At 38.6% G+C, this 12,810-nt stretch overlaps 3 protein-coding genes across 5 annotated transcripts in view; all 3 read left to right on the top strand.

Annotated features, from left to right (window-relative positions):
- LOC140787679 (agamous-like MADS-box protein MADS2) overlaps positions 1 to 587 on the top strand; it is a 33,541-nt gene extending 32,954 nt beyond the window's left edge. For both annotated transcript variants that reach the window (XM_073136739.1, XM_073136740.1), the window contains exons 7-8: positions 6 to 148; positions 239 to 587. In XM_073136739.1, coding sequence (XP_072992840.1) covers positions 6 to 148; positions 239 to 320 — 225 coding nt within the window. In that variant the 3' untranslated portion in view covers positions 321 to 587. The remainder of the gene's footprint in view (positions 1 to 5; positions 149 to 238) is intronic.
- Positions 588 to 3,755: 3,168 nt separating this feature from the next.
- On the top strand, positions 3,756 to 7,551 carry LOC140787678 (MADS-box transcription factor 14-like). 2 transcript variants are annotated; one of them, XM_073136737.1, is made up of 8 exons: positions 3,756 to 4,156; positions 5,034 to 5,112; positions 5,200 to 5,264; positions 5,352 to 5,451; positions 5,546 to 5,587; positions 6,027 to 6,065; positions 6,156 to 6,286; positions 7,046 to 7,551. In XM_073136737.1, the coding sequence occupies exons 1-8, from the start codon at positions 3,972 to 3,974 to the stop codon at positions 7,152 to 7,154; spliced, it is 750 nt and encodes a 249-aa protein (XP_072992838.1). In that variant the 5' UTR covers positions 3,756 to 3,971; the 3' UTR covers positions 7,155 to 7,551. The 2 variants fall into 2 exon arrangements, with proteins under 2 accessions (XP_072992838.1, XP_072992839.1); XM_073136738.1 differs by having other exon boundaries at positions 3,774 to 4,156; positions 6,210 to 6,286.
- Positions 7,552 to 8,921: 1,370 nt separating this feature from the next.
- LOC140787680 (uncharacterized) lies at positions 8,922 to 11,123 on the top strand. Its single transcript, XM_073136742.1, has 3 exons — positions 8,922 to 9,381; positions 9,529 to 9,623; positions 10,611 to 11,123. The coding sequence occupies exons 1-3, from the start codon at positions 9,075 to 9,077 to the stop codon at positions 10,920 to 10,922; spliced, it is 714 nt and encodes a 237-aa protein (XP_072992843.1). The 5' UTR covers positions 8,922 to 9,074; the 3' UTR covers positions 10,923 to 11,123.
- The last annotated feature ends 1,687 nt before the right edge of the window (positions 11,124 to 12,810 follow it).

Below are 12,810 nucleotides of genomic sequence, written 5' to 3'. Positions count from 1 at the left end.
GACAGTTGCAGGAGACTGGTTCAGAAAATCTTATCCAACTCTCATGGCAAAATGGTGGTGGCGAGGGGTCTAGCGCCGGCCAGATTGCTGACCCTCAACATGAGGGGCTCTTCCAACCCCTGGGTTGTGAACCTTCTTTGCAGATTGGGTAATTATTGTCTTGCTAAATGCAGCAGCAGATCCATAAATGGCTATATGCTGGTTTACACTCATCAGTGTCATGATCTTCGTTCTGCAGGTATCACCCAGCCTGCATAGATCAGTTGAACAGTGGAACAACCTCCCAGCATATAAATGGCTATGTCCCTGGGTGGATGTGATGTATTCTGAGACTACTGAGGTACTTGGACTTGTTACTTAATTATATTTTCCTGTCCTCATTCTCCTAATGGTGATAACAGTGCTTCAATCTTCCTCTCTTGGACTCATCTGGGAAATAAGAAATAAATTGAGGTCTGTATCTGATGTATCAATATACGTATATACGTTTGTAGGGTTGACGGATGGTTTTTCGAGTTATGTAATATTAATGGTCGTGTGATTTTCAGTAGCGGAGAATAAATAAGACAGATCAATTTATTCTCTTACACGATGCATAAACTTTGATTTCCTTCTTCTATTTCATTTTTATTGTTGTCTAGTCAAGTACTGTTTAAACTAATCAATGTGCTTGCTAGCTACTCTAATTTTTTTTCTAGATTAGTTAACAGTATTTTGCCTGCTCTGAGCTTAGAGCACTTTTATTGAATACTGTTTAAGCCACCTATCTCATACTTAATGATATGCTTTGGGGCTCTTGTGTAAGATTGCATTTCTCTCTAGTTGTCATTTTTTGTTTGTTAGTTTGAATACGAGTGCTATTCCTGCTTCATTCATCCATCTTAAATTGCTAAATGCAATCATGCTATAGCTTACACTCCATGCTAACTCTACTCCAGAGTCCAGAGGAAGGAATGTCTTCAACTATATGTCTATTTTTTAATCTTATTATGTTTGCTCTCATATTCCACAACTTTGTTCGATTACTCCCATTACTTTTTGGAGGCTTTTACTATGGTGGTTCAATCAGGGCTGTGAATCGTACTATCTTCATTTTGATGTCCAGAAATGGTGTGATGAAAAGTTTCCAGGGAATTGACCATTTTGGCGATCCCAATCTTGCATCCAATTATGTTACATACTAATAGGTGAAAATGTGGTCTGACTCGGACTCGTATCCAGCCCCCGTTTGTGAGACCTACATGATTACATCGTACTGCTGATCCTAAGAGCTTTTGACCAAACTATGGGAATAGTAGTTGTGAAGTTTTTTTTTTTTTTAAAAAAAAAAAAAAAAGAGAGTGTAGTAACGAGTAGTCTCTTTAATACTCTGTGACATCTTGTGTATCTTAAGGAATTCTAAGGACAAAAAAATAAATAAATAACGCCTCTAGATGAAATCATTCTCAATGAAAACCGATGTTTTTATCTGGATTGCGTTTGCATTTAGATTGCTATATGTATGTTTGAAGGATTCATCGGTGAGAAGCAATGAAGAGGAATCTTAGTACGTACGAGTGCCACATGGTTTAAGCTCACCCGTACGTACTTGTCTTCTCCTTTCTTTTCTTTTTTCCCGCGACCACCTGCAAGCTAAGCCTAAGCTCACAGTCACAGGGAGACATGGGGAGGAAGACAGTGAGAAAAGACGAGGGGTAACAGGCTACGAGCCGAATCGGTGGCCGGCCGAGGTTGATGGAGGAGGCTCTGTGAAGTGTGTGAGCAAGCAACCATGGCTGATGGGCTTCCCTTACCCACCGGTCCCTCAATCTTCTGGTACGGGGTCCCACCTCCAAGTTGCCCAGATAAGAATATTTGCCTCAATGTAGGATTTTCAACTCTTCTCTCCGTAATCTGCAGTAAAAAAAAATCTTTTAGTTTTTTAATGGATAGAAATAGATTTTTTATTTATTGAATTATAAATTTAAGTTTTTTTTTAATTATTTAGACTAATTTATATTTTTAATCTCGACGCACATATTATTAAAAATTAGAACGTAACTTTTTAGATTTAAAGAGTAGTAAAGATGCTTACATCGAAGGACAATTTATATAATATTGCACAAATTGATATTTGGTTGTAAAATAGAATGGCACTGTAATAATATTTTTTTTAATATGATATAAAAAAAAGTTGAATTAAATATAAAAATAAAATAAAATTAAAAAATATTGATTTAATATTTAAATTTAAATTAAAGTGTTATGATTTCTTATAAGTATGGAATACATATTAATGTATATTTGAGTAAGAAACGAGATAGGTAGTGGATGGGGGGCTAAGAGAGAGAATAGATAGGTGGAGAAATTAAGTAGAAACTTATAGTTTGTAAAATAAGATAGGTGAGAGGGAAAAGAGTGGGGAGAATATTTTTAAAATAACTTTAGTTAAATCAAGGGTAAAGTTATAAGTAGGTGAAATCTTATGCAAAGAATAATTTGAATAGTATTTTTATTTTAAAGTAGGAATAATTTGATGTTTGGTTATAAATTTAGAATAGTAATTTTTAGTTAGAATAAAAAAAAATAATTCAGAAAGCATTAAAAACATCAAACAGCCTAGGATTCATCCGTCATAACACTAAGATAAAAAAGAAAGAAAGAAGGGAATGATACTTTTATAACGTTAAAAAAAAAAAGGTTAAGTGCTTAAGGTTTTATATAATTGAAGAGATGAACTATGGTGTAAGGTAAAACAGAATTAATCTAAGAAAGAAAAGAATCATCTAGCAGTGGTGGTGGTGGTGGGTGGGGGTGTTGGTATATAAGCTATAGGCCCAAGATGCCAGAGTCAGGAGAATCCTACGACCCTTTCCAGCAATGGAACTGGAGCACTGTTCACCAAATAATTATTTGGAAACTGTGGAAGGAAACACGGAAAAGACCACCGTATCTGTGTCTCTGAGTTCTGAAAATAGCTACCAAGGTCAGGCGAGAGTAAGGCAAACCTTAATAAGCCATATTGCAAGGATTCTAATGGAAAACACCCCCCCTCCCTCTCCCTGACATGGACACGTTTCGACTACATATAGGCTCACCAGTCTCTCTGTCACTTTCTCCTACAGTTTCTAACCACACCTGGAAAGGTTGAATCTTCTGTTGCTTGCTTTTTGCCTTTGGTTTTGCAAGGATCACACTCGCACAAAGGCGATGGCTGTTAATTTTTCTTTTCCTTTTCCCTCTCTCTTCTTTCATTGTTTGGAACTGTTTGTTTTGTTGGTTTCTTTTTCTAATAAGCTCACTTATGCACATAGAACACTTGATAAGACTTGCATTAGGAATTCGTTATGAAAGATTTGTACAGGATTTAACCGTTCTTGACCCACTTCTTAACCATCACACACAGTGGGTTACACATCTCTCCACCAATCATCCTATTGATGGCACCCCCCAACCCCAGGCTTTCCATCTTCCACATCATCAACTCACCACCCTACACGTCATTACTCGCCACTTCCCCCCCACTCCCCAGCCCTCATGGATGGCAAATTCGTAAATAGGAGCAACCGGACGAAACCTCCGTTCGGATTAAATCGGGCCCGTCCATTTCCCTTCGCTGGGCCGCTAGTGACGAGTGGGCCCCGATCCGCTCCTCGTACAACCCGATCGGCTCCCATCGGCGCGCCTGAGCCGCATGCTCTACAGTAAGGGGCGAGCCAATGGAACCGCGCCACGTCAGCGTAAAGCTGCCTTGCCCAATTGTAAATCGACAACGCCCTACGTCAAAACAACCCCGGTTTGTACAAACCTCTGGAGTCTTGCCCACACCCCCTCGTCCTCCCTCCCCGCCTACAAATCCCCCCTCCTCTCCCCCGCCCCCGCCCCCCCCCTCCCCCTCCCCCTCTCCCTCCCTCCCTCCCTCCCTCCCAGACGAGACCGGAGCCGCCGGATCCTTACCGGATTTGGCAATAACCTCGGTACCTTGGGCTCAGATGGGGAGGGGGCGGGTGCAATTGAAGCGGATCGAGAACAAGATCAATCGCCAGGTCACCTTCTCGAAGCGGCGGTCCGGGTTGCTCAAGAAGGCGCACGAGATCTCCGTCCTCTGCGACGCCGAGGTCGCCCTCATCATCTTCTCCTCCAAGGGGAAATTGTACGAGTACTCCACGGATTCCAGGTGATCATCATCCAAACCGTCATTCCCTTCTATCAATTCTTCCCCTTCGATTCCTCCTACTATGAGTATCCTCCTCGTACGTGGATTCGTGCATTCCCTATCTCTTCTTGATGAATCTTTTGTTTTGTTTTCCATTTTTGGATTTCGTTCGGATGTTTCGATGGTCGGGTTCGCAAGTTGCCTTTTATGTGCAGTTCATATCTTGTTCCATCGAGAGCGTACAGCGTTCCCCCCGGCTGTTTCCTTTTTTTGCTCATATTCGTATTCTATCCAATTAACCTTTTTTTTTTTCTGGCAATATATTTAATATTTTAATAAATACAATATCTGGAGACCGTGCCAAAAACCCAGTGTACTAAATGGACGCGGAAATGCCTAGAAAGCAACCAACTCACAACTTTTTAATTTTGGTTTTCGTATTATTACGAATTAATTTTTATTTACAAATCTTTACAAAGAGTTAGCATAATGCGTCGTGAATCCAGTAATAACCAAAAGGAACTTCCAAAACTGCGATGGTTCCCATGGTGTTTTATACTGGGCTGCATGAATTTACTGCAGCGGCGGTACTTGCCAGCCACTGATTCGATGCCAAAACTGGCTAAAACTTTTATCACTTTTTTGAACTGCTGAACTTATTCGCGAGAACTCATGACTACAAGAATTTCCAGCAGCCAGTGCTGCGGAGGATCAGTATACATTTTTACTAGAGCACTGGTATGCGTATAGCTACGGCCAGTTTAATTTCATGAAGAAATTAGTCCATTTGTCCGACCTATAAAGCATACAGCTTATTATGATCTATTAGCAGTTACAGAGGACTGTAGATTTAGAGCTCATGTTGATTATTATTTTTATTTTATTTTTTATTGCACAGTATGGAGCAGATTCTTGAACGTTACCAGCGCTACTCACATGCAGAAAGAGTCCTCTCAGAAGAGGATCCTAAATCACAGGTAGAAAAACAACAGTTGAGGTGAAGAACTCAATGTCTGTCTCTTCTTTCCAAACCCATCATGTTTGCCTGAATTATTTTGCCACAGGAAAACTGGTGCCGTGAATATGGCAAGCTCAAGACTAAGGTCGATGCTTTACAAAAGAGTCAAAGGTAAAGGAAATGGTGGGTGTTGAAATAAATGCGCAGGCTATACAAGGCCGATATGTGATCACGGGTTTTTCTTATATTTATCTTTAGGCATCTCGTCGGGGAACAACTCGACTCTTTGACGATGAGAGAACTGCAGCAACTGGAGCAACAACTTGATACTTCTTTGAGAAGAATTAGATCAAGAAAGGTGAATCAAACACTTGCATGCTTGGCAAATTTTCCGACTCACTTTGGGTGTAACATGTTATACTATTTAATGCTTTGTCATATATCTCTTGTAGAATCAACTTCTATTCGATTCGATTGCTGACCTCCAAAGAAAGGCAAGCCACTCTCTTTCTGGATTATCTATTGTATGACATGAATTCCACAGTTTCTTGGATGCTTCATTAGGCTAATGATACAATAATATATCACTAGCTTTTCCTTTGGATGGTAAATAGTTTCCTCTGACTGGAATATTGGACATTCTTTCATTTTTCAGAGAGTAGTTCTAGTTTTAATGGGGTGTTTGGTTGTAAACGATGGGTAGTAATATCATCTTTTCTTTGATAAGACATGTTTTCAAATTTAGAGGTTTGTAAAACTAGAATAAAAATTGTTAATTCGAGATATATATAGCGGATGGATGGAGTGTACCCAAACGTGTAATTTTGTGATTTGATATTTGTTATTGTTTACATTTTCTCTCAGAGAAAGATTTCTTTTTACCATCCAATTATAATTTCCTAATTTCTCATGTTGAAACTATTTATTCTATAGGAAAAAGCTCTGCTAGAGCAAAACAGCGTTCTGGGCAAGGTAATGTTTGCTTTCGGATCTTTAATACAACCTGATCTTTAACTGTATTATAAATCTTGGTTTTTGCTGCATTTTTCAATCTCTGAACAGCTCATGGAAAATGAGAAGGCTAAGTTTTTAACCCACCATGCATGCTGTGAGCAGCAAAACCAACGCCAAACATACTCCTCTTCGCCACCTCCTCTCGCTGATGAAGACTGCCTTCCGACGTTAAACATTGGGTACCTTCCTTCCCATAAATTTCCTTGCGTTAATTTTATCGTACTTATTATCTACGAAAGTAACATTAACTACTAACTTACTTACAGTCTATCCAAGTCTGTTGCTAGTGCTTATATAATATCACTGAATTGCCGCTGCTGAACTGTTTTGTTGTTCTTCGTCGTCATGCTTTTCCGTGCAAACGATGTTTTATTAATCCAAATACTAATACTTGCATAGAACCCTTTATATGGATCGAAAGGTAACTTTAAGCTATAATTCATGGCGCCCCTTAGGTAACTACTTTCATAACATGATTCTTAACTCTTGGCATTCAAGACCCGTGGATTCTCGGGTGCTTGTATCGGCCTGTGTGGGAAAAAGCTACGCCGATGAGCCCATTTTTTGTGCCCTTGGCCGAGGTCCTCAAAACACCTCGACAAACTTTTGTTCTCCAGGGTTGCAAAATGGGGGATTCCCCCTGAGTAGTAGATTGAACATACGTTTGCAATGCAGCCGGCATCGGTCATGAGTACTCCTTAAATACTTGACTCTTTATCTTTGACTTCAACTATGATTTCACTTAGAAATCCTATTTATCGAAATAGACTTACATTTTCTTTTTCTTTCATGTGAGAAAGGAGAGAATTGACAGTTTCTAATAGTACAAAGAATATACCCGATAAGAAGAGCTAATATAGCTGGTGATATGAGAACAAACTCAAAAATGTTTTAATAATTGTGACACAAATTGACGGCTTTCTTACTTGCAAACGCAGGACATACCAATCAAGAGTTGCGTCGGAAGAGTCCGAGGTTGTGCAGCCCGTTCCCAGGATGAATAGCGGCAATCTGCCTCCATGGATGCTTCGCATTGCAAATGGATAGACGAGAGCTGCGCTCTTGTGAAAGACAAGAAAAGAAAAAAGAAGAAAAAAAGAAAAAAAAAAAAGACGATAATATTTAGCCTACACTTGCAGCCTTCACAGCCCACCATCACATATCCATTGAATGGATCTATCTATTCTGCTTGTAATAGTCTAATTCTCTTATATAGATGCTCTCTCTTGGTCGATTCTCTTTCCCCCCTTTTTTGAGAAGCGTGACGTATTAATAACTTGGTGGGGTTTTTTTTTACGGCCTTGGCTAGATGTCAATGTTTTGCTCAGGTTGTATGATATTATAGACGGTGAAGGCTGCTAATGTGTAGGACTTCATCCTTGTCAGACTGGCTTTTTTCCAGAGTACCTACATATTATTGAGTTAATTCAGTGGAATTCTCTTTCTTGATGTTGTTCTCTGTCCTTATCACTAATCCCTTTCTATTTTTCAGGGACAGAGCTTGGGAATGGGAACAAATTTCTTAACAGTGGCTAATCTTAGTGGCAGCGCAAGTTAACTCACAATTAGATGGCACAGAAGCCATCTATATCCCAAGACTCGAGTCATTTATTATTGACCATGCTCCATGCTTCGAGCTCAGGAAGCCCTAGTCCAATTCTCACCCAGTATAATGCCCAAAGGTGAAAAGCAATATAGCCCCAACGTAGGACGACCTCGTTCTCATATCCTAAATCTTCGTCCCTCAGTTTACTTCAAGAATAATTTATTTCTTAATTTAAAATATTTTTTTTATTTTAGATAACAGTTAAATATTTTAATAGTTAAATGCAAGTATTATTTATCAAAATTCTATTTTATATTATACACTAACTCAACATCTAATATATCTCATTAATTTATTTTATATCAAATCAAAATATATAATTTCATAAAAAATAAAAAATAAAAAATTCTTTTTTCTTATTTTATATTACATCAAAAATAATTATTATAACACTACGACAGAATACGAATTAATATATAAATAGTTATTTCTAAAATAGATCTCTCATTTTGGTAAGATATTTCTATTGCAACCATATTGCACGTCGGAACAAAAAGTAGGCACTCTTATTCTTTTTTATAATTTATTAGTCCATATACTATTTATGGACTATGGACTAGTCTATATATTATTTACCTATACATATTATTATGTTAGGTAAATATGCCAACTCTTTCAAACATATAGACCACAATGGACCATGCAAAGCCAATAATCATACCTGCAGCAATAAGATGACAAAAAAAAAATCAAGAAAAATTGGAATTAATTCTTCAACTTCCATACTCCAGTCCAGATACATATTTCTATCTCAATAGTATTACAATTTTGTCACCAGTCGATAGTATTAAGTTGGTTAAAGGGCTTATGTTATATAAGTATTTTTATATATGAATTTTAATAGCATTGATTTAATTAAAATACTATTAATTTTTATTTCTTTCTCTCTTAAAAGAAATAGTATTACAACTTTGTGGGCAATCATCCAATTGATAGACAAAAAAAAATTTTCCCGATCTACTCATAATCATTCTGCCCCCATGCCATGCTTTACAACCACAAAACAATCTATCAAACCACGGTTCCCACAATTCAAGCGTGGCTCTATCAATCTAGAGCAACACTTTGATGCCTGTCACTTTGAATCATGAAGCTCACCCTTGCATTCTATTATTTATTTATATAAATATAATATATATTATTGGTTCGTTATTAAGGGGTTGGTGATCTAATAAGACCCCTCTAAAGAAAGAGCAGTAGATTTGTACAGATCCAAACGACAACTACTGTTACTACTACAAGGACAAGCTCCATGGTGGAGCCCCAAGCCAGTTGTGCCTTCCTCCTCCTTTACCTTCACCTTCCTCTCTCCTCCCGTTTCTTCTGCTCTTCCTTCAAAAATAATTCTAACTCTTAAGACCATGGGCAAGCCAAGTACAAGATTGCCGAGCTTCTGCTTGAACCGCATTGCCACGCGTGTCAGAGTCCGGTCGCCGCCGGTAGACTCGAAGCCCGACTCGACTGATGTCGAGACTCCTCCCCCTTCTTGCAATGGAGAGGAGAAGGAGAAGGAGAAGGAGAAGGAGGTGGAGAGTGTCGGTAGAAAGGTGATGGTGGTGGTGGACTGGAGCCAGGAGGCTAAGACTGCGTTACAGTGGGCATTGTCGCACTCTTTGCAGAGTACTGATACGATTACTCTGCTCGACATCATCAAGCCTTGCAAGAATGGTGAGCTTTGGATTCCTTTTTTTCTCTCTCTATCTCTCTCTCTCTATCTTTTAATTTTATTTTTAGATGGTTTATAGAAGAATATTTGAGGAAGGTTTAGTTAATCTTGTGAGTTTGTTTTTATTTTTATTTTTTTTGAAATGGCAGGTGGTGAGCAACCAAGAAAGGATGGAGATAGAGATCCAAAGGAGTACCAGCTTCTCAATGCTATGAAGAGCATTTGTCAAGCAAAAAGACCCGAGGTAAGAACTATATATAATATGATCAAGCTCCAAAATAGAACGATTACATTTGGAGTATGGCAATTGTAAATATTTTATTCACGATCATAACTCGACTCTGTTTATCGACAAAACACTTTACAAACATTCTCCAAATAAGATATATATAATACGGCATCATCTTGTCCATTAATACTTTCTCTTCCCATCTCATAGTTATCACTGTCAATAGATAGATAAGACTGATGGCATATTAAATGTGTTTGTGGGCATAGCATTATTCTCAATAATTACTGGCAAACCTGCAAAAGTTTATTGCCAGGCTTCAATGTATGTAGGCCAAATTGTGTATGTGGGCACCATAGAAGACATGGGAAAAGTTAGAAACAGCACCTTCTTTTACCCTCTTTTTCCCCTTCTGTGCTGGCCAACCATCCTCTTTTTGCTGTTCAACTTCTGGCCCAGCTTCCTCAAGGCTCTCGGCCATAGTTGATCATATCATTGTCTCCTTTAATTATGGCATGTACATCAATATAAGAATTAAATGTATTTTATCCGATTATAGTTTGGCCAAAATTCAGAATTCAATAAACTTTTATTTGTATCATTTAATTTCTTTATAATTCTAATTTGTGTTCCCGTCAAAGATTAACAGTGAGAATATTTTTCTGCTAAATGTCTAACTATTTTAACCTTTATGTTATCTGAAGTGAAAAGGAATGGATATATAAAATAAGCAAAAGATAAAAATGATTTTCCACAAGAAAGATTATTTTTCTGAATAATTAACAAACCCCCTCAAAATGTGGGGCAAAACTACTCGCACGATAAAACTATGTACACCATAGTAGATATATCATATCTTAATAATTTCTCGATTAGAAAATCGGATGATTAACTATCTCCTTAGTTAGTAATCTAAGAAGAGAGTGTTGTTATATGTATATAAAATAAAAGGCATTTAAACTCTTTGATCTCAATCCAGCAAAGTCCGGCAACTTGTGTCAGGTCCATGTCGAGATCTCTCTGGTGGAAGGAAAGGAGCGAGGGCCGACCATCGTGGAAGAGGCAAGAAAGCAAGGGGCCACCCTCCTCGTCATGGGCCAAAAGAAGAGGTCGATCACTTGGCGATTGCTACTGATGTGGGTCGGCAATAATAATCTCGTCGGAGGCGGCGGTGGCGGCGGCGGCGGCGGCGTCGCCGATTACTGCGTGCAGAACGCTACGTGCATGGCTTTAGCCGTGAGGAGGAAGAGCAGGAGAGGAGGAGGATACGTGATCACCACCAAGAGACATCGAGATTTCTGGCTCTTGGCTTGAGTTCTGCGTGCAGAAATAATGTGATGTTAGAGGTGTTTGGCTTCCGTTTCGTTTGTAAGTAATTGAGAAGAAGAGTGAAATGTGATACATATGTATTGGTTTTGTTATAGATAATTAATCTGTTGTTGAGATTGTTCTTGTATGACGACTGACGTGATGTATTGTTTCCTAATAAAATGAATAAAACCAGATTTTGATCCATATATATATATATATATATATATATATATATATAGTACAGCTTTTTGCATGTTTGCACCAATGAATTCCCTCATTTAGATTTTGTTAACCTGCCAACTATGTTAATAAAAAGGCTTAAACTACTGGAGAATACTTCAGAAATATTTTGTTCGTTTTTAATATTTATAAATTGCACTCTATTTTGTATCAAATATCTACATAATACGCGATGGGTTATGTGAAACTAACCCTAAGAATTCACTAGGCCTCCCAAGCAGAGGGAGCTACTCTCTTCAAATCTATCATTCATGCCTTACCTTAGTGGAGAAAAGTACAAGGCTTTCCTCAAGGCAAAAGGGAGAAGTTCTCCGATCACCACCTACTTAATCGGAATTGATGTCGACCGCCTGCTTGCCATGGTGGTTCAGGTACCCTCAATCCTTGTGATGCCCAGACTGGTCTGGTTAGGTCTAAAGCCATGGATTTATTTAATAAATATGATAAGCTATGAGTCAATCTCATCCGGGCTAAGTATGGCGAGGTTAATGTTTGGAAACCCCTTGAGTGATTGTTTTAAAAATCTATCATCTATAAGCATCTATTTGAGTCCCTCGTCACTATTCGATCGAGCATCTTCTTGTGGTTTGAAAATTTGGGAAACTTAACAGATCTAGTTTCTATTTATTTGTTCCTTATCTCTATCTTATTTCCTATCAATAATATTTAATCATTTATTAATCGGATCGTATTCATAGTAGGATGAAGCTGACCCAACTTGAACCCGCTTAATCTAACCTGATTGCCGCTCCTACCTAAAATAACGCTCTCAATTTAATACTAATAAATTAGGTTTTATTATTCTTATTCCACTCTATTCCCAATGCGAACAAGGTTTGGTCGCTTTCCCTATCACAAGCCTACAATTGCTTCCATTTCTCGTTACGTAGTTAAGACTAGAGTGGGTAGTAGAAATTCCCTGATAAGATGGCCATTACTTTGGAGGTTGTCCCCTGCTCCTAAAATTAAAGTGTTCTAATAGAAGGTTGTTTGGAATCGGCTTCCCACAACCACTTACTTACTCACTGGGCAAAATGGAGGCTGAGTCTGTTAGCCACCTCCTTCCTACTTGCTTGCTCTTAGGCAAGTGAGCTATGGAAGAGCATAGAACAAGATATTTGACTAGCTTGGCATGTTGATGACTAGATTTTGATCGGTGAGGGGCTATGGTAGCTTTGGAGGAACTGTAATGAAATTATTTTCAATCAAGTCCTCGATCCACAGGACCTTTTGGCACTAGCTCTCGAATCATTTCTGCAGGAAGACCAAAATTCAAAAGTCAGGTGGGTGCCCCCCCCCCCCCCCCTACCGTAAGGAAGAGGTTGTCAATCTCAGTTTTCAATGGCTCCTTCTCTGCCTAGGACTTCGCTGCTGGCGCTGGGATTTATTGCATAGAAAGCATCATGGCTGCCTTCTTTTCCTTGGTCTATAACGTAAATGTCGTGATCGCTATTGATTCCATGCATGCTGAAACTCTAGGCATCAAGCTCGCCCTCCTTAAAGCAGAGGAGCTCAACAAACTGACTAGTTAACCAATTCAAGTCGAGAGCAGGGATTCTCCATTATATGGGTTGACTCTGTTCTCAATTCTTTACTTAGCTCAAAAAACAGAGGTGTCTTTTCTTTATAAAAAAAACGTTAAAAAGACGTT

The sequence above is a fragment of the Typha latifolia genome, chromosome 4 (genome assembly GCF_019914945.1).
Source record: "Typha latifolia isolate L0001 chromosome 4, TyphaL0001v2, whole genome shotgun sequence".
Taxonomy (NCBI): Eukaryota; Viridiplantae; Streptophyta; class Magnoliopsida; order Poales; family Typhaceae; genus Typha; species Typha latifolia.
The sequence above is the reverse complement of the archived record's forward strand: the minus strand, read 5'-3'. Positions and strand labels throughout refer to the sequence as shown.